At 31.9% G+C, this 21,489-nt stretch overlaps 1 protein-coding gene across 2 annotated transcripts in view; it reads right to left on the bottom strand.

Annotated features, from left to right (window-relative positions):
- The window catches only part of LOC115120143 (piezo-type mechanosensitive ion channel component 2-like), a 103,242-nt gene that overhangs the window by 25,215 nt on the left and 56,538 nt on the right, over positions 1-21,489 (bottom strand). For both annotated transcript variants that reach the window (XM_065006954.1, XM_065006955.1), the window contains exons 26-27: positions 3,055-3,155; positions 1,473-1,602 (exon numbers count right to left, since the gene is read on the bottom strand). In XM_065006954.1, coding sequence (XP_064863026.1) covers positions 1,473-1,602; positions 3,055-3,155 — 231 coding nt within the window. The remainder of the gene's footprint in view (positions 1-1,472; positions 1,603-3,054; positions 3,156-21,489) is intronic.

Below are 21,489 nucleotides of genomic sequence, written 5' to 3'. Positions count from 1 at the left end.
ATAAACCTGAAGGAGGAGAGATTCCTAGAAACCAACTCGGTTGACCTTTTATCTGTGGATTAATTGTCGGAGTAGAGGACCTTGTGCATTTCAGGTAAAATAACAACCCAATGTTTATATCCCAGGACAAACTTGCTAGCAACAGCAAGCTAGCTAGCTAAATTGTCATACATGTTTGCTTATCGACCTGTCCCCAAATTAATATAGTTGGTTCAGAGTTCATTTTGATATTCCTAACTCGTGGTGTCCTGATCACGGGACATAATCAACATGCTCTCGGTGGTGCACGTGGACCCATGCGCGCGAGCGGTCTGGTCAGCATGTAAGACTGTGTGGTCTTCTCGCAGACCTCATGTAAAACTATTTGGCTGAACTGAGAGACTGTACTGTATTCCAGCCATGTCCACAGTCAGTCCAGCCTTCATATGGGATGAATTGACCATGTCTAATCAAACATGGCGTCCTACCTTTCAGACCCAGGAATGCCTTGGCCCTGCCTGGAGTTGGAGCTGGGCTGTGGGGAGGAGGGAGGGAAGGAGGGGGAGTAGAGAGGGAAGGAGGGGGGACTTGGCGGGACTGTGGACTGGACACATCATGTCTCCCATTGGGGATGCAGCAAATCGTTAAGTAGGCGCTCTTGAACAGAAAAAGGGCACAACATACCCATTCATAGCTAGTCTAGGGCCTATAACGAGAAAACCTGAGAGGGTCAAACATACTGTAATACAACAAGTGCAGCATGGACGGATTGCGGCGAGACAAGGGTAAACATTTGGAGGTGAGAGGCCTCCCGAGTTGCGTAGCGTTCGCAGTGCTTGAGGCGTGACTACAGACCCGGCTTCGAACCCAGGCTGTGTCGCAGCCAGCCACGACCAGGTGACCCATGAGGTGGTGCACAATTGGCCCAGCATCGTCCGGGTTAGGGGCGGGTTTGGCCGGTCAGGATGTCCTTGTCCCATCGCGCTCTAGCGACTCCTTGTGGCGTGCCGGGCGCATGCACACTAACTTCGGTCACCAGTTGTACAGCGTTTTCTCCGACACATTAGTGCGGCTGGCTTCCAGATTAAGTGAGCAGTGTGTTAAAGGAGCAGTGCGGCTTGGCAGGGTCGTGTTTCGGAGGACGCATGGCTCTCGACCGTCGCCTCTCCCAAGTCCGTAAGGGAGTTGCAACGATGGCACAAGACTGTAACTACCAATTGGAAACCACGAAATTGGGAAAGGAGTAAAAGAAGTACAAAATAAAACATTGGGAGGTGGGGGCAGGTTTCCCAGAGGAACTGCTAGCATATTAAATCTCCTACGATATTTACACAATGTTCAGTCTGGTTACACCAGGCTATTTACACAATGTTCAGTCTGGTTACACCAGGCTATTTACACAGTGTTCAGTCTGGTTACACCAGAAATGGAGGAGACTAAAAACCTATTATTTTCATCTGCTTTCAATGACAACTTGGGTCTGCGCATCATACCTTCCTCCAGGTCCTCTGTCCTTGACTTGCTGCTGCTCCCTTCAGTGTATTTCTTCCAGAAGCGGCGTTTCTCCTTGCTGCGCTCCTTCATGGCCGTCTTGGAATTGGTCATCCAGGCGTGGTAAACAAACTGTGGGGAGTGGATGTTAACAACCACACTGGTGGACTACTGATCAAACACCATGTGGCCAAGAGGGACTGTTTGGCTGCTTAATTGGGCCACTTACCCGTCCTTTAAGAGATTTGATTTTTAGCGAGTCTGGTTCATGTTGACAGACTTGCCATTGGTGTGCTTTATCAAAAGTCAAGCAACGTGGCCCAAATTTTGCTCACACACTCAAAACCGAAGAGTTGAGTTGAAATGAGTGTAGGAAATGTGTCCGAATTAGGCAGCCAGAGAGAATATACCCTAGTCAACCAACCAGGAAAACGCTAAAACCATTGACAAAGTACACAATGCAGAGGATGAATGAATTGGGATGTAAGGGAATTTGTTTATGTAGATGGGACCAAAAATGGCATTTACGATTGAATAAAGTGCCCCTAAAGATGAACACAACCCACCATACCTAGTTTGAGAACAGGGGTTTACATTTGACTTTTTAAATGTAACCTTTACTTAACTAGGCTAGTCAGTGAAGAACAATTTATTATTTACAATGATGGCCTAAATGATGGGTTAGGGTTGATTCCATTTCAGTTCAGTACGTTTCAGTTTACTTCCTGAAATTGACCCAACTGAAATAGTATCGATCCCAACCCTGTTTAAGACACAGTCTTAACTCCACAGAGAATTACCCTGGAAGAAAAGCCACCCACCACCACACGTGCACATCTCTCTCCCAAAGCACACACAGGGAGGAGATCTACGCCAGAAACAGAAGAGCAACACAGTTCACTGAATTTCAACTGCATGCATCATCAGCGGCCGCCATTTTGTCATGACTCGGCATCATCTTGTGAAATGGAGGCGCGGCTGTGGTATTTGAACAGAACTTTACTGACATCGTGGTCATGTATTGGAGTGAGAGGGGAAAATGCATTTAATGTCGTTAGAAAGTGGCTTGGACTGGAGTGGTCAAGGATAGTCACAGCATACAAAAAGGGAAATACAAGATAGAGACCTAGTTGTGAGAGTACCTTGGCTGCCCTCATTATATACTGCAGACTAGCTTTGGGCAGCTTAATGATAGACTTTGTTAAAGCCAGCAAGGCAGAGGGGGACAAAGCAGGGGTGAGAGTTAGAAGACCATAAGATTTGTCACAAATAAAGGCCCGAAACAAAAACAACTCACGACAAAAGAATGTTAGCAGTTGGTACTTGGTTAAAAGGAGAGAAAACTGTTAAGTACGGAGAGAACAAACAACATTTGGTAATTAGACTTGTTACCTGTTTGTGACATGATCAATCACACATTAGAAATCGGTTCGAACAGAAATAGAAGCAAGCAGTACCGTTTAAATAATCAAGAAAGAAAGAAAAAATGCACATAAAAAGACTATCCAACTGTTATTACTGGACAAAAATCACTATTCTGACAATGCAGGACAGTGGTAAAGGGATGCTTTCCTACGTTCGAACCTGAAATGCAGACTTCTTGGGCTGCTCTTCCTCATTTTTATCCTCCTCTTCCTCTTCTTCACTGTCCGTCTCAAACAGGTAATAGTTACCACTTCTCATCACTGAGAGGGGAGTGAAAGACAAGGTTAAAGGTTACGCACTTATACTAGTTCACTTGTGTATTACACTGTACCAGAGTAAGTGAGTGGAGCGAAGTTGGAGCGGAGTGTACAGAGGAGAGGAGCTGGAGCGGAGTGTACAGTGGAGCGGAGTGTACAGTGGAGCGGAGTGTACAGTGGAGCGGAGTGTACAGTGGAGCGGAGCTGGAGCGGAGTGTACAGTGGAGCGGAGCTGGAGCGGAGTGTACAGTGGAGCGGAGCTGGAGCGGAGTGTACAGTGGAGCGGAGCTGGAGCGGAGTGTACAGTGGAGCGGAGTGTACAGTGGAGCGGAGTGTACAGTGGAGCAGAGTGTACAGTGGGGCGGAGTGTACAGTGGAGCGGAGTGTACAGTGGAGCGGAGTGTACAGTGGAGCAGAGTGTACAGTGGAGCAGAGTGTACAGTGGAGCGGAGCTGGAGCGGAGTGTACAGTGGAGCGGAGTGTACAGTGGAGCAGAGTGTACAGTGGAGCAGAGTGTACAGTGGAGCAGAGTGTACAGTGGAGCGGAGTGTACAGTGGAGCGGAGCTGGAGCGGAGCTGGAGCGGAGTATACAGTGGAGCGGAGCTGGAGCGGAGTGTACAGTGGAGCGGAGTGTACAGTGGAGCGGAGCTGGAGCGGAGTGTACAGTGGAGCGTTCCCAATTTGACTGGAGGGCGGAGCGAGATTCCCAAAGGCTGGAGCGTTGGCCTTTTAGCCCGCTCCAATTTCACTCGAGTAGCACTCACTTCACGAGCTCAGGGCATGCCTGGCCCAGCATGCATTTGCAGTCTATTTGTGTGCTGTTATAGCCCCTTGCTTTAGCTACTGTCATGGAGTTCACTAAATATTTTCAGAAAGAAACTGATAAAACACACAGGTGAAAAATCAAGGTGATTTACAAAGATGAGGCCCAAGAGCATGAGAGGGAGTGTGGTGATGTAGTGTCCACAACTAAAGAATCATTGTGGAATCTGAAAAGACACATATCCTTAAAGCATGGTGGTGTACTTACTATGTGCACATGGTAACAGAAAGGAATGAGGTGGGTAGCTCGTGGGTCATTGTAGCAAAGTATTTATGAACAAAACAAATAATTTCTTAAAAGTTTCCTTAATTTTTGTTCTATTTTCTATACAATAGGCCATAATTGATTTTGGCTCAATAGGCCTGGCATATTCCCACTTTCATCTAACTTTCCCTTTTGATTGGGTTATCCATCCATCCATCCATCCATCCATCCATCCATCTATCTATCTATCTATCTATCTATCTATCTATCTATCTATCTATCTATCTATCTATCTATCTATCTATCTATCTATCTATCTATCTATCTATCTATCTATCTATCTATCTATCTATCTATCTATCTATCTATCTACAGTATATATATATAAATATATATACTGTATATATAAACAACTCAGCCTGGTAAGAGTGGCCCGAAGGGTGTTTAGCATCCCCAGTGGTTCTGAAAGCATGGAGAGGAGATTCTCTGTTGCTGGTCTGCTCTCCAGGCACCATCACATCAGCCTGAAGCCACAGACTCTGTTTCTAAAAATGAATTCAAAAGCACTGTAGACTGAGCCTAAAAACACATTTTCCCTTTCATTTTTATTTCATTCTTAGTACATTCATAGACTATAATTACTTAATAAAACTAAATGCTGTTTGAAAGCTAAATGCTTTAAGTCCCTACAAGTCTAGTTTCACACTCTGTTTAATATGACATGTAGTCTATTTAGAGAGTTTAATATGACATGTAACCTATTCAGAGTGTTTAATATGACATGTAACCTATTCAGAGTGTTTAATATGACATGTAGTCTATTCAGAGTGTTTAATATGACATGTAGTCTATTCAGAGTGTTTAATATGACATGTAGTCTATTCAGAGTGTTTAATATGACATGTAATCTATTCAGAGTGTTTAATATGACATGTAGTCTATTCAGAGTGTTTAATATGACATGTAGTCTATTCAGAGTGTTTAATATGACATGTAGTCTATTCAGAGTGTTTAATATGACATGTCTATTCAGAGTGTTTAATATGACATGTAGTCTATTCAGAGTGTTTAATATGACATGTAGTCTATTCAGAGTGTTTAATATGACATGTAGTCTATTCAGAGTGTTTAATATGACATGTAGTCTATTCAGAGTGTTTAATATGACATGTAGTCTATTCAGAGTGTTTAATATGACATGTAGTCTATTCAGAGTGTTTAATATGACATGTAGTCTATTCAGAGTGTTTAATATGACATGTAGTCTATTCAGAGTGTTTAATATGACATGTAGTCTATTCAGAGTGTTTAATATGACATGTAGTCTATTCAGAGTGTTAAATATGACATGTAGTCTATTCAGAGTGTTTAATATGACATGTAGTCTATTCAGAGTGTTTAATATGACATGTAGTCTATTCAGAGTGTTTAATATGACATGTAGTCTATTCAGAGTGTTTAATATGACATGTAGTCTATTCAGAGTGTATAATATGACATGTAGTCTATTCAGAGTGTTTAATATGACATGTAGTCTATTCAGAGTGTTTAATATGACATGTAGTCTATTCAGAGTGTTTAATATGACATGTAGTCTATTTAGAGTGGTTATATACTGTTTAATATGACATGTAGCCTATTTAGAGAGTTTATATGCTGTTTAATATGACATGTCGCCTATTTAGAGTGGTTATATACTGTTTAATATGACATGTAGTCTATTTAGAGAGTTTATATACTGTTTAATATGACATGTAGCCTATTTAGAGAGTTTATATACTGTTTTATATGACATGTAGTCTATATAGAGAGTTTATATGCTGTTTAATATGACATGTAGTCTATTTAGAGAGTTTAATATGACATGTAGTCTATTTAGAGTGGTTATATACTGTTTAATATGACATGTAGTCTATTTAGAGAGTTTATATACTGTTTAATGCTGTTTAATATGACATGTAGTCTATTCAGAGTGTTTAATATGACATGTAGTCTATTCAGAGTGTTTAATATGACATGTAGTCTATTTAGAGAGTTTATATGCTGTTTAATATGACATGTAGTCTATTTAGAGAGTTTAATATGACATGTAGTCTATTTAGAGTGTTTATATGACATGTAGTCTATTAATGCTGTTTAATATGACATGTAGCCTATTCAGAGTGTTTAATATGACTGTTCTATTCAGAGTGTTTAATATGACATGTAGTCTATTCAGAGAGTTTAATATGACATGTAGTCTATTCAGAGTGTTTAATATGACATGTAGTCTATTCAGAGTGTGTTTAATATGACATGTAGTCTATTCAGAGTGTTTAATATGACATGTCTATTCAGAGTCTATTAGAGTGTTTAATATGACATGTAGTCTATTCAGAGTGTTTAATATGACATGTAGTCTATTCAGAGTGTTTAATATGACATGTAGTCTATTCAGAGTGTTTAATATGACATGTAACCTATTCAGAGTGTTTAATATGACATGTAGTCTATTCAGAGTGTTTAATATGACATGTAGTCTATTCAGAGTGTTTAATATGACATGTAGTCTATTCAGAGTGTTTAATATGACATGTAGTCTATTCAGAGTGTTTAATATGACATGTAGTCTATTCAGAGTGTTTAATATGACATGTAGTCTATTCAGAGTGTTTAATATGACATGTAGTCTATTCAGAGTGTTTAATATGACATGTAGTCTATTCAGAGTGTTTAATATGACATGTAGTCTATTCAGAGTGTTTAATATGACATGTAGTCTATTCAGAGTGTTTAATATGACATGTAGTCTATTCAGAGTGTTTAATATGACATGTAGTCTATTCAGAGTGTTTAATATGACATGTAGTCTATTCAGAGTGTTTAATATGACATGTAGTCTATTCAGAGTGTTTAATATGACATGTAGTCTATTCAGAGTGTTTAATATGACATGTAGTCTATTCAGAGTGTTTAATATGACATGTAGTCTATTCAGAGTGTTTAATATGACATGTAGTCTATTCAGAGTGTTTAATATGACATGTAGTCTATTCAGAGTGTTTAATATGACATGTAGTCTATTCAGAGTGTTTATATGCTGTTTAATATGACATGTAGTCTATTCAGAGTGTTTAATATGACATGTAGTCTATTCAGAGTGTTTAATATGACATGTAGTCTATTCAGAGTGTTAATATGACATGTAGTCTATTCAGAGTGTTTAATATGACATGTAGTCTATTCAGAGTGTTTAATATGACATGTAGTCTATTCAGAGTGTTTAATATGACATGTAGTCTATTCAGAGTGTTTATATGACTAGTCTATTAAGTGTTTAATATGACATGTAGTCTATTCAGAGAGTTTATATGACATGTAGTCTATTCAAGTGTTTAATATGACATGTAGTCTATTTAGAGAGTTTAATATGACATGTAGTCTATTCAGAAGTTTATGTTTAATATGACATGTAGTCTATTCAGAGTGTTTAATATGACATGTAGTCTATTCAGAGTGTTTAATATGACATGTAGTCTATTCAGAGTGTTTAATATGACATGTAGTCTATTCAGAGTGTTTAATATGACATGTAGTCTATTTAGAGAGTTTATTCAGAGTGTTTAATATGACATGTAGTCTATTCAGAGTTTAATATACATGTAGTCTATTATGTGTTTAATATGACATGTAGTCTATTCAGAGTGTTTAATATGACATGTAGTCTATTCAGAGTGTTTAATATGACATGTAGTCTATTCAGAGTGTTTAATATGACATGTAGTCTATTCAGAGTGTTTAATATGACATGTAGTCTATTCAGAGTGTTTAATATGACATGTAGTCTATTCAGAGTGTTTAATATGACATGTAGTCTATTCAGAGTGTTTAATATGACATGTAGTCTATTCAGAGTGTTTATATACTGTTTAATATGACATGTAGCCTATTCAGAGTGTTTAATATGACATGTAGTCTATTGTTTAAGTGTTTAATATGACATGTAGTCTATTCAGAGTGTTTAATATGACATGTTCTATTCAGAGTGTTTAATATGACATGTAGTCTATTCAGAGTGTTTATATAGTCTGTTTAATTGACATGTAGTCTATTCAGAGTGTTTAATATGACATGTAGTCTATTTAGAGAGTTTATGTGCTGTTTAATATGACATGTAGTCTATTTAGAGAGTTTATGTGCTGTTTAATATGACATGTAGTCTATTCAGAGTGTTTAATATGACATGTAGTCTATTCAGAGTGGTTATATACTGTTTAATATGACATGTAGTCTATTTAGAGAGTTTATATACTGTTTAATGCTGTTTAATATGACATGTAGTCTATTTAGAGAGTTTATATACTGTTTAATGCTGTTTAATATGACATGTAGTCTATTCAGAGTGTTTAATATGACATGTAGTCTAGAGAGTTTATATGCTGTTTAATATGACATGTAGTCTATTTAGAGAGTTTATATACTGTTTAATGCTGTTTAATATGACATGTAGTCTATTCAGAGTGTTTAATATGACATGTAGTCTATTCAGAGTGTTTAATATGACATGTAACCTATTCAGAGTGTTTAATATGACATGTAGTCTATTCAGAGTGTTTAATATGACATGTAGTCTATTCAGAGTGTTTAATATGACATGTAGTCTATTCAGAGTGTTTAATATGACATGTAGTCTATTCAGAGTGTTTAATATGACATGTAGTCTATTCAGAGTGTTAATATGACATGTAGTCTATTCAGAGTGTTTAATATGACATGCAGTCTATTCAGAGTGTTTAATATGACATGTAGTCTATTCAGAGTGTTTAATATGACATGTAGTCTATTCAGAGTGTTTAATATGACATGTAGTCTATTTAGTTTATATGACTGTTTATGCTGTTTTATGACATGTGGTGTTTTATATACTGTTTAATATGACATGTAGCCTATTTAGAGAGTTTATATGCTGTTTAATATGACATGTAGTCTATTTAGAGAGTTTATATACTGTTTAATATGACATGTAGCCTATTTAGAGAGTTTATATACTGTTTAATATGACATGTACTCTATTTAGAGAGTTTATATGCTGTTTAATATGACATGTAGTCTATTTAGAGAGTTTAATATGACATGTAGTCTATTTAGAGTGGTTATATACTGTTTAATATGACATGTAGTCTATTTAGAGAGTTTATATACTGTTTAATGCTGTTTAATATGACATGTAGTCTATTTAGAGAGTTTAATATGACCTGTAGTCTATTTAGAGTGGTTATATACTGTTTAATATGACATGTAGTCTATTTAGAGAGTTTATATACTGTTTAATGCTGTTTAATATGACATGTAGTCTATTTAGAGAGTTTATATACTGTTTAATGCTGTTTAATATGACATGTAGTCTATTTAGAGAGTTTAATATGACCTGTAGCCTATTTAGAGAGTTTATATGCTGTTTAATATGACATGTAGCCTATTTAGAGAGTTTATATGCTGTTTAATATGACATGTAGTCTATTTAGAGAGTTTAATATGCTGTTTAATATGACATGTAGTCTATTCAGAGTGTTTAATATGACATGTAGTCTATTCAGAGTGTTTAATATGACATGTAGTCTATTCAGAGTGTTTAATATGACATGTCGTCTATTCAGAGTGTTTAATATGACATGTAGTCTATTCAGAGTGTTTAATATGACATGTAGTCTATTCAGAGTGTTTAATATGACATGTAGTCTATTTAGAGTGGTTATATGCTGTTTATGACATGTAGTCTATTTCAGAGTGTTTAATATGACATGTAGCCTATTTAGAGAGTTTATGACATAGTCTATTCTGTTTAATATGACATGTAGCCTATTTAGAGAGTTTATATACTGTTTAATATGACAATAGCTATTGTTTAATATGACATGTAGCCTATTTAGAGAGTTTATATGCTGTTTAATATGACATGTAGCCTATTTAGAGAGTTTATATACTGTTTAATGCTGTTTAATATGACATGTAGCCTATTTAGAGAGTTTATATGCTGTTTAATATGACATGTAGCCTATTTAGAGAGTTTATATGACTAGTCTATTAATGTGTTTAATATGACATGTAGCCTATTTATGAGAGTTTATATACTGTTTAATATGACATGTAGCCTATTTAGAGAGTTTAGTTTAATGCTGTTTAATATGACATGTAGTCTATTTAGAGAGTTTATGACATAGTCTATTCAGAGTGTTTAATATGACATGTAGTCTATTTAGAGAGTTTATATGCTGTTTAATATGACATGTAGTCTATTTAGAGAGTTTATATACTGTTTAATGCTGTTTAATATGACATGTAGTCTATTTCAGAGTTTATATGCTGTTTAATATGACATTAGTCTATTTCAGAGTTTATATACTGTTTAATGCTGTTTAATATGACATGTAGTCTATTTAGAGAGTTTATATACTGTTTAATATGACATGTAGTCTATTTAGAGAGTTTATATACTGTTTATTGTGTTTAATATGACATGTAGTCTATTAGTGTTTATATGACAGTAGTTTATTCAGCTGTTTAATATGACATGTAGTCTATTTAGAGAGTTTTATATATATTCTGTTTAATATGACATGTAGTCTATTTAGAGAGTTTATATACTGTTTAATGCTGTTTAATATGACATGTAGTCTATTTAGAGAGTTTATATACTGTAGTTTAATGCTGTTTAATATGACATGTAGTCTATTTCAGAGTTTATATGCTGTTTAATATGACATGTAGTCTATTCAGAGTTTATATGACTGTTTAATATGACATGTAGTCTATTTAGAGAGTTTATATACTGTTTAATGCTGTTTAATATGACATGTAGTCTATTTAGAGAGTTTTATGCTGTTTAAGTGTTATGACATGTAGTCTATTTGTTTATATGACTGTTTAATATGACATGTAGTCTATTTAGAGAGTTTATATACTGTTTAATGCTGTTTAATATGACATGTAGTCTATTTCAGAGTTTATATGACTGTTTAATGCTGTTTAATATGACATGTAGTCTATTTAGAGAGTTTATATACTGTTTAATATGACATGTAGTCTATTTAGAGAGTATTACTGTCTATTATGCTGTTTAATATGACATGTAGTCTATTTAGAGTGTTTAATATGACATGTAGTCTTTAAGTGTTTAATATGACATGTAGTCTATTTAGAGAGTTTATATGACTGTCTATTAATATGACATGTAGTCTATTCAGAGTTTATATGACATGTTTAATATGACATGTAGTCTATTTAGAGAGTTTATATGCTGTTTAATATGACATGTAGTCTATTCAGAGTGTTTAATATGACATGTAGTCTATTTAGAGTGTTTATATGCTGTTTAATATGACATGTAGCCTATTTAGAGAGTTTATATACTGTTTAATATGACATGTAGTCTATTTAGAGAGTTTATATGCTGTTTAATATGACATGTAGTCTATTTAGAGAGTTTATATGCTGTTTAATATGACATGTAGTCTATTTAGAGAGTTTATATGCTGTTTAATATGACATGTAGTCTATTTAGAGAGTTTAATATGACATGTAGTCTATTTAGAGAGTTTATATGCTGTTTAATATGACATGTAGTCTATTTAGAGAGTTTATATGACATGTAGTTTATTCAGAGTTTAATATGACATGTAGTCTATTCAGAGTGTTTAATATGACATGTAGTCTATTTAGAGAGTTTATATGCTGTTTAATATGACATGTAGTCTATTTAGAGAGTTTATATGACATGTTTATTGCTGTTTAATATGACATGTAGTCTATTTCAGAGTTTTATATATGCTGTTTAATATGACATGTAGTCTATTTAGAGTTTATATACATGTTATTGCTGTTTAATATGACATGTAGTCTATTTCAGAGTTTATTATATGCTGTTTAATATGACATGTAGCCTATTTAGAGAGTTTAATATGACATGTGTCTATTTAGAGTGTTTAATATGACATGTAGTCTATTTAGAGTGTTAATATGACATGTTTATATGCTGTTTAATATGACATGTAGTCTATTTAGAGAGTTTATATGCTGTTTAATATGACATGTAGTCTATTCAGAGTGTTTAATATGACATGTAGTCTATTTAGAGAGTTTATATGCTGTTTAATATGACATGTAGTCTATTTAGAGAGTTTATATGACTGTTTAATGCTGTTTAATATGACATGTAGTCTATTTAGAGAGTTTATAGCTGTTTAATATGACATGTAGTCTATTCAGAGTTTATATGCTATTCAGAGTTTAATATGACATGTAGTCTATTCAGAGTGTTTAATATGACATGTAGTCTATTTTCAGATGCTGTTTAATATGACATGTAGTCTATTTAGAGAGTTTATATGCTGTTTAATATGACATGTAGCCTATTTAGAGAGTTTAATATGACATGTTTAATCAGAGTGTTTAATATGACATGTAGTCTATTTAGAGAGTTTATATACTGTTTAATAGTGTTTAATATGACATGTAGTCTATTCTGTTTTATGACATGAGTTTATATGTGTTTAATATGACATGTAGTCTATTCAGAGTGTTAATATGACATGTAGTCTATTCAGAGTGTTTAATATGACATGTAGCCTATTTAGAGAGTTTAATATGACATGTTTAATGAGTGTTTAATATGACATGTAGTCTATTTCAGAGTGTTTAATATGACATGTAGCCTATTTAGAGAGTTTATATACTGTTTAATGCTGTTTAATATGACATGTAGCCTATTTAGAGAGTTTAATATGACATGTAGTCTATTTAATGCTGTTTAATATGACAGAGTGTTTAATATGACATGTAGTCTATTTAGAGTGTTTAATATGACATGTAGTCTATTTAGAGTGTTTAATATGACATGTAGTCTATTCAGAGTTTAATATGACATGTAGTCTATTTAGAGTGTTTAATATGACATGTAGTCTATTGTTTAATATGACATGTAGTCTATTCAGAGTGTTTATATACATGTAGTCTATTCAGAGTGTTTAATATGACATGTAGTCTATTCAGAGTGTTTATATGACATGTTTAATATGATATGACATGTAGTCTATTCAGAGTGTTTAATATGACATGTAGTCTATTCAGAGTGTTTAATATGACATGTAGTCTATTCAGAGAGTTTAATATGACATGTAGTCTATTCAGAGTGTTTAATATGACATGTAGTCTATTCAGAGTGTTTATATGACATGTAGTCTATTCAGAGTGTTTAATATGACATGTAGTCTATTCAGAGTGTTTAATATGACATGTAGTCTATTCAGAGTGTTTAATATGACATGTAGTCTATTAGAGAGTTTAATATATGTGTCTGTTTAATATGACATGTAGTCTATTTAGAGAGTTTATATACTGTTTAATATGACATGTAGTCTATTCAGAGTGTTTAATATGACATGTAGTCTATTCAGAGTGTTTAATATGACATGTAGTCTATTCAGAGTGTTTAATATGACATGTAGTCTATTTAGAGTGTTTTATGACATGTAGTCTATTGTTTAATATGACATGTAGTCTATTTCAGAGTTTATATACTGTTTAATATGACATGTAGTCTATTCAGAGAGTTTAATATGACATGTTCTATTCAGAGTGTTTAATATGACATGTAGTCTATTCAGAGTGTTTAATATGACATGTAGTCTATTCAGAGTGTTTAATATGACATGTAGTCTATTCAGAGTGTTTAATATGACATGTAGTCTATTCAGAGTGTTTAATATGACATGTAGTCTATTGACAGAGAGTTTAATATGACATGTAGTCTATTCAGAGTGTTTAATATGACATGTAGTCTATTCAGAGTGTTAATATGACATGTAGTCTATTCAGAGTGTTTAATATGACATGTAGTCTATTTAGAGTGTTTATAGTCTATTCTGTTTAATATGACATGTAACCTATTAGTGTTTAATATGACATGCAGTCTATTTAGAGTGTTTTGACATATAGTGTTTGTGACATTACCTATTCAGAGTGTTTAATATGACATGTAGTCTATTCAGAGTGTTTAATATGACATGTAGTCTATTCAGAGTGTTTAATATGACATGTAGTCTATTCAGAGTGTTTTATGACATGTAGTCTATTCAGAGTGTTTAATATGACATGTAGTCTATTTAGAGTGTTTATATGACATGTAGTCTATTCAAGTGTTTAATATGACATGTAGTCTATTCAGAGAGTTTAATATGACATGTTTAATCAGAGTTTATATGTTTAATATGACATGTAGTCTATTTAGAGAGTTTATATACTGTTTAATATGACATGTAGTCTATTTAGAGTCTATTCAGAGTGTTTAATATGACATGTTCTATTGAGTGTTTAATATGACATGTAGTCTATTAGTGTTTTATGACATGTAGTTTATTCAGAGTGTTTAATATGACATGTAGTCTATTCAGAGTGTTTAATATGACATGTAGTCTATTCAGAGTGTTATATGACTGTTTAATATGACATGTAGTCTATTAGAGTGTTTAATATGACATGTTTATTGCTGTTTAATATGACATGTAGTCTATTTAGAGAGTTTATATACTGTTTATATGAGTGTTTAATATGACATGTAGTCTATTTCAGTTTATATGCTGTTTAATATGACATGTAGTCTATTTCAGAGTGTTTAATATGACATGTAGTCTATTTCAGAGTTTATGACATGTGCTGTTTAATATGACATGTAGTCTATTCAGAGAGTTTAATATGACATGTAGTCTATTCAGAGTGTTTAATATGACATGTAGTCTATTTAGAGAGTTTAATATGACATGTAGTCTATTCATGTGTTTAATATGACATGTAGTCTATTTAGAGAGTTTATATACTGTTTAATATGACATGTAGTCTATTTAGAGAGTTTATATGACTGTTTAAGTGTTTAATATGACATGTAGTCTATTTAGAGAGTTTATATACTGTTTAATGCTGTTTAATATGACATGTAGTCTATTCAGAGTGTTTAATATGACATGTAGTCTATTCAGAGTGTTTAATATGACATGTAGTCTATTCAGAGTGTTTAATATGACATGTAGTCTATTCAGAGTGTTTAATATGACATATATTCAGAGTGTTTTTGACATGTGCTATTCAGAGTGTTTAATATGACATGTAGTCTATTCAGAGTGTTTAATATGACATGTAGTCTATTTAGAGTGTTTAATATGACATGTAGTCTATTCAGAGTGTTTAATATGACATGTAGTCTATTCAGAGTGTTTAATATGACATGTTTCTATTCAGAGTGTTTAATATGACATGTAGTCTATTCAGAGTGTTTAATATGACATGTAGTCTATTCAGAGTGTTTAATATGACATGTAGTCTATTCAGAGTGTTTATATACTGTTTATTCAGAGTGTTTAATATGACATGTAGTCTATTTAGAGTGTTTAATATGACATGTAGTCTATTCAGAGTGTTTAATATGACATGTAGTCTATTTAGAGTGGTTATATACTGTTTAATATGACATGTAGTCTATTTAGAGAGTTTATATGCTGTTTAATATGACATGTAGTCTATTTAGAGAGTTAATATGACATGTAGTCTATTCAGAGTGTTTAATATGACATGTAGTCTATTCAGAGTGTTTATGACATGTAGTCTATTCAGAGTTTTATATACTATTGTTTAATATGACATGTAGTCTATTTAGAGAGTTAATATATAGTCTATTGTTTAATATGACATGTAGTCTATTTAGAGAGTTTATATATGTTTAATGCTGTTTAATATGACATGTAGTCTATTTAGAGAGTTTATATACTGTTTAATGCTGTTTAATATGACATGTAGTCTATTTAGAGAGTTTAATATGACATGTAGCCTATTTAGAGAGTTTATATGCTGTTTAATATGACATGTAGTCTATTTAGAGAGTTTATATGCTGTTTAATATGACATGTAGTCTATTCAGAGTGTTTAATATGACATGTAGTCTATTCAGAGTGTTTAATATGACATGTAGTCTATTCAGAGTGTTTAATATGACATGTAGTCTATTCAGAGTGTTTAATATGACATGTAGTCTATTCAGAGTGTTTAATATGACATGTAGTCTATTCAGAGTGTTTAATATGACATGTAGTCTATTTAGAGTGGTTATATACTGTTTAATATGACATGTAGCCTATTTAGAGGTTTATATGCTGTTTAATATGACATGTAGTCTATTTAGAGAGTTTATATGCTGTTTAATATGACATGTAGTCTATTCAGAGTGTTTAATATGACATGTAGCCTATTTAGAGAGTTTATATACTGTTTAATGCTGTTTAATATGACATGTAGTCTATTTAGAGAGTTTATATGCTGTTTAATATGACATGTAGCCTATTTAGAGAGTTTATATACTGTTTAATGCTGTTTAATATGACATGTAGCCTATTTAGAGAGTTTATACGCTGTTTAATATGACATGTAGTCTATTTAGAGAGTTTATATGCTGTTTATGACATGTAGTCTATTTAGAGAGTTTAATATGACATGTAGTCTATTTAGAGAGTTTATATGCTGTTTAATATGACATGTAGTCTATTTAGAGAGTTTATATACTGTTTAATGCTGTTTAATATGACATGTAGTCTATTTAGAGAGTTTATATACTGTTTAATATGACATGTAGTCTATTTAGAGAGTTTATATGCTGTTTAATATGACATGTAGTCTATTTAGAGAGTTTATATACTGTTTAATATGACATGTAGTCTATTTAGAGAGTTTATATGCTGTTTAATATGACATGTAGTCTATTTAGAGAGTTTATATACTGTTTAATGCTGTTTAATATGACATGTAGTCTATTTAGAGAGTTTATATACTGTTTAATGCTGTTTAATATGACATGTAGTCTATTCAGAGAGTTTTATATGTTTAATGCTGTTTAATATGACATGTAGTCTATTCAGAATGCTGTTTAATATGACATGTAGTCTATTTAGAGAGTTTATATACTGTTTAATGCTGTTTAATATGACATGTAGTCTATTTAGAGAGTTTATATGCTGTTTAATATGACATGTAGTCTATTTAGAGAGTTTATATACTGTTTAATGCTGTTTAATATGACATGTAGTCTATTTAGAGAGTTGTTTAATATGACATGTTTAATGTGTTTAATATGACATGTAGTCTATTTAGAGAGTTTATATGCTGTTTAATATGACATGTAGTCTATTTAGAGAGTTTATATGCTGTTTAATATGACATGTAGTCTATTTAGAGAGTTTAATATGACATGTAGTCTATTTAGAGAGTGTTTAATATGACATGTAGTCTATTCAGAGTGTTTATGATGTCTTTGTTTAATATGACATGTAGCCTATTTAGAGAGTTTATATGCTGTTTAATATGACATGTAGTCTATTTAGAGAGTTTATATACTGTTTAATGCTGTTTAATATGACATGTAGTCTATTCAGAGTGTTTAATATGACATGTAGTCTATTTAGAGAGTTTATATGCTGTTTAATATGACATGTAGTCTATTTAGAGAGTTTATATGCTGTTTAATATGACATGTAGCCTATTTAGAGAGTTTATATACTGTTTAATATGACATGTAGCCTATTTAGAGAGTTTTATTACTGTTTATGCTGTTTAATATGACATGTAGTCTATTTTTATAGCTGTTTAATATGACATGTAGTCTATTTAGAGAGTTAATATGACATAGTCTATGTTTAATGCTGTTTAATATGACATGTAGTCTATTTAGAGAGTTTATATGACTGTTTAAGTGTTTAATATGACATGTAGTCTATTTAGAGAGTTTATATGCTGTTTAATATGACATGTAGTCTATTTAGAGAGTTTATATACTGTTTAATGCTGTTTAATATGACATGTAGTCTATTTAGAGAGTTTATATGCTGTTTAATATGACATGTAGCCTATTTAGAGAGTTTATATACTGTTTAATGCTGTTTAATATGACATGTAGCCTATTTAGAGAGTTTATATACTGTTTAATGCTGTTTAATATGACATGTAGCCTATTTAGAGAGTTTATATACTGTTTAATATGACATGTAGCCTATTTAGAGAGTTTATATACTGTTTAATGCTGTTTAATATGACATGTAGTCTATTTAGAGAGTTTATATACTGTTTAATGCTGTTTAATATGACATGTAGTCTATTTAGAGAGTTTATATGCTGTTTAATATGACATGTAGCCTATTTAGAGAGTTTATATGCTGTTTAATATGACATGTAGCCTATTTAGAGAGTTTATATACTGTTTAATGCTGTTTAATATGACATGTAGTCTATTTAGAGAGTTTATATGCTGTTTAATATGACATGTAGTCTATTTAGAGAGTTTATATGCTGTTTAATATGACATGTAACCTATTTAGAGAGTTTATATACTGTTTAATGCTGTTTAATATGACATGTAGTCTATTTAGAGAGTTTATATGCTGTTTAATGCTGTTTAATATGACATGTAGTCTATTTAGAGAGTTTATATACTGTTTAATATGACATGTAGTCTATTTAGAGAGTTTATATACTGTTTAATGCTGTTTAATATGACATGTAGTCTATTTAGAGAGTTTATATGCTGTTTAATATGACATGTAACCTATTTAGAGAGTTTATATGCTGTTTAATATGACATGTAGCCTATTTAGAGAGTTTATATACTGTTTAATGCTGTTTAATATGACATGTAGTCTATTTAGAGAGTTTATATACTGTTTAATATGACATGTAGCCTATTTAGAGAGTTTATATGCTGTTTAATATGACATGTAGTCTATTTAGAGAGTTTATATGCTGTTTAATATGACATGTAGCCTATTTAGAGAGTTTATATACTGTTTAATATGACATGTAACCTATTTAGAGAGTTTATATGCTGTTTAATATGACATGTAGTCTATTTAGAGAGTTTATATGCTGTTTAATATGACATGTAGTCTATTTAGAGAGTTTATATACTGTTTAATGCTGTTTAATATGACATGTAGTCTATTTAGAGAGTTTATATGCTGTTTAATATGACATGTAGTCTATTTAGAGAGTTTATATGCTGTTTAATATGACATGTAGTCTATTCAGAGTGTTTAATATGACATAGTCTATTCAGAGTGTTTAATATGACATGTAGTCTATTTACTGTTTATATGCTGTTTAATATGACATGTAGTCTATTTAGAGAGTTTATATGTCTATTCTGTTTAATATGACATGTAGTCTAATATGACATGTTTAATATGACATGTAGTTTATATGACTGTTTAATGCTGTTTAATATGACATGTAGTCTATTTAGAGTGTTTAATATGACATGTCTTTAATCTGTTTAATGTAGCAGAGTGTTTAATATGACATGTAGTCTATTTAGAGAGTTTATATGCTGTTTAATATGACATGTAGTCTATTTAGCTGTTTAATATGACATGTAGTCTATTTAGAGAGACATTTATCTATTCAGCTGTTTAATATGACATGTAGTCTATTTAGAGAGTTTATATACTGTTTAATGCTGTTTAATATGACATGTAGTCTATTTAGAGAGTTTATATACTGTTTAATGCTGTTTAATATGACATGTAGTCTATTTAGAGAGTTTATATACTGTTTAATGCTGTTTAATATGACATGTAGTCTATTTAGAGAGTTTATATGCTGTTTAATATGACATGTAGTCTATTTAGAGAGTTTATATGCTGTTTAATATGACATGTAGCCTATTTAGAGAGTTTATATACTGTTTAATGCTGTTTAATATGACATGTAGTCTATTTAGAGAGTTTATATACTGTTTAATATGACATGTAGCCTATTTAGAGAGTTTATATGCTGTTTAATATGACATGTAGTCTATGTAGTCTATTTAGAGAGTTTATATGCTGTTTAATATGACATGTAGCCTATTTAGAGTGTTTATATAGAGTCTAATGCTGTTTAATATGACATGTAGTCTATTTAGAGAGTTTATATACTGTTTAATATGACATGTAGCCTATTTAGAGAGTTTATATACTGTTTAATGCTGTTTAATATGACATGTAGTCTATTTAGAGAGTTTATATACTGTTTAATATGACATGTAGCCTATTTAGAGAGTTTATATGCTGTTTAATATGACATGTAGTCTATTTAGAGAGTTTATATGCTGTTTAATATGACATGTAGTCTATTCAGAGTGTTTAATATGACATGTAGTCTATTTAGAGAGTTTATATACTGTTTAATGATGTTTAATATGACATGTAGTCTATTTAGAGAGTTTATATGCTGTTTAATATGACATGTAGTCTATTTAGAGAGTTTATATGCTGTTTAATATGACATGTAGTCTATTCAGAGTGTTTAATATGACATGTAGCCTATTTAGAGAGTTTATATACTGTTTAATGATGTTTAATATGACATGTAGTCTATTTAGAGAGTTTATATGCTGTTTAATATGACATGTAACCTATTTAGAGAGTTTATATACTGTTTAATGCTGTTTAATATGACATGTAGCCTATTTAGAGAGTTTAATATGACATGTAGTCTATTTAGAGAGTTTATATGCTGTTTAATGCTGTTTAATATGACATGTAGTCTATTTAGAGAGTTTATATACTGTTTAATGCTGTTTAATATGACATGTAGCCTATTTAGAGAGTTTAATATGACCTGTAGCCTATTTAGAGAGTTTATATGCTGTTTAATATGACATGTAGTCTATTTAGAGTGTTTAATATGACATGTAGTCTATTCAGAGTGTTTAATATGACATGTAGTCTATTCAGAGTGTTTATATACTGTTTAATATGACATGTAGTCTATTCAGAGTGTTTAATATGACATGTAGTCTATTCAGAGTGTTTAATATGACATGTAGTCTATTCAGAGTGTTTAATATGACATGTAACCTATTCAGAGTGTTTAATATGACATGTAGTCTATTCAGAGTGTTTAATATGACATGTAGTCTATTCAGAGTGTTTAATATGACATGTAGTCTATTCAGAGTGTTTAATATGACATGTCGTCTATTCAGAGTGTTTAATATGACATGTAGTCTATTTAGAGAGTTTATATGACATGTAGTCTATTTAGAGAGTTTAATATGACATGTAGCCTATTTAGAGAGTTTATATACTGTTTAATATGACATGTAGTATATTTAGAGAGTTTATATACTGTTTAATATGACATGTAGTCTATTTAGAGAGTTTAATATGACATGTAGTATATTTAGAGTGTTTATATACTGTTTAATATGACATGTAGTCTATTTAGAGAGTTTAATATGACATGTAGTCTATTTAGAGAGT

This window comes from Oncorhynchus nerka, linkage group LG22, assembly GCF_034236695.1.
Source record: "Oncorhynchus nerka isolate Pitt River linkage group LG22, Oner_Uvic_2.0, whole genome shotgun sequence".
In the NCBI taxonomy this organism is placed as follows: Eukaryota; Metazoa; Chordata; class Actinopteri; order Salmoniformes; family Salmonidae; genus Oncorhynchus; species Oncorhynchus nerka.
Note: the sequence above shows the minus strand (reverse complement) of the source record. Positions and strands in the feature narration are given on the sequence as shown.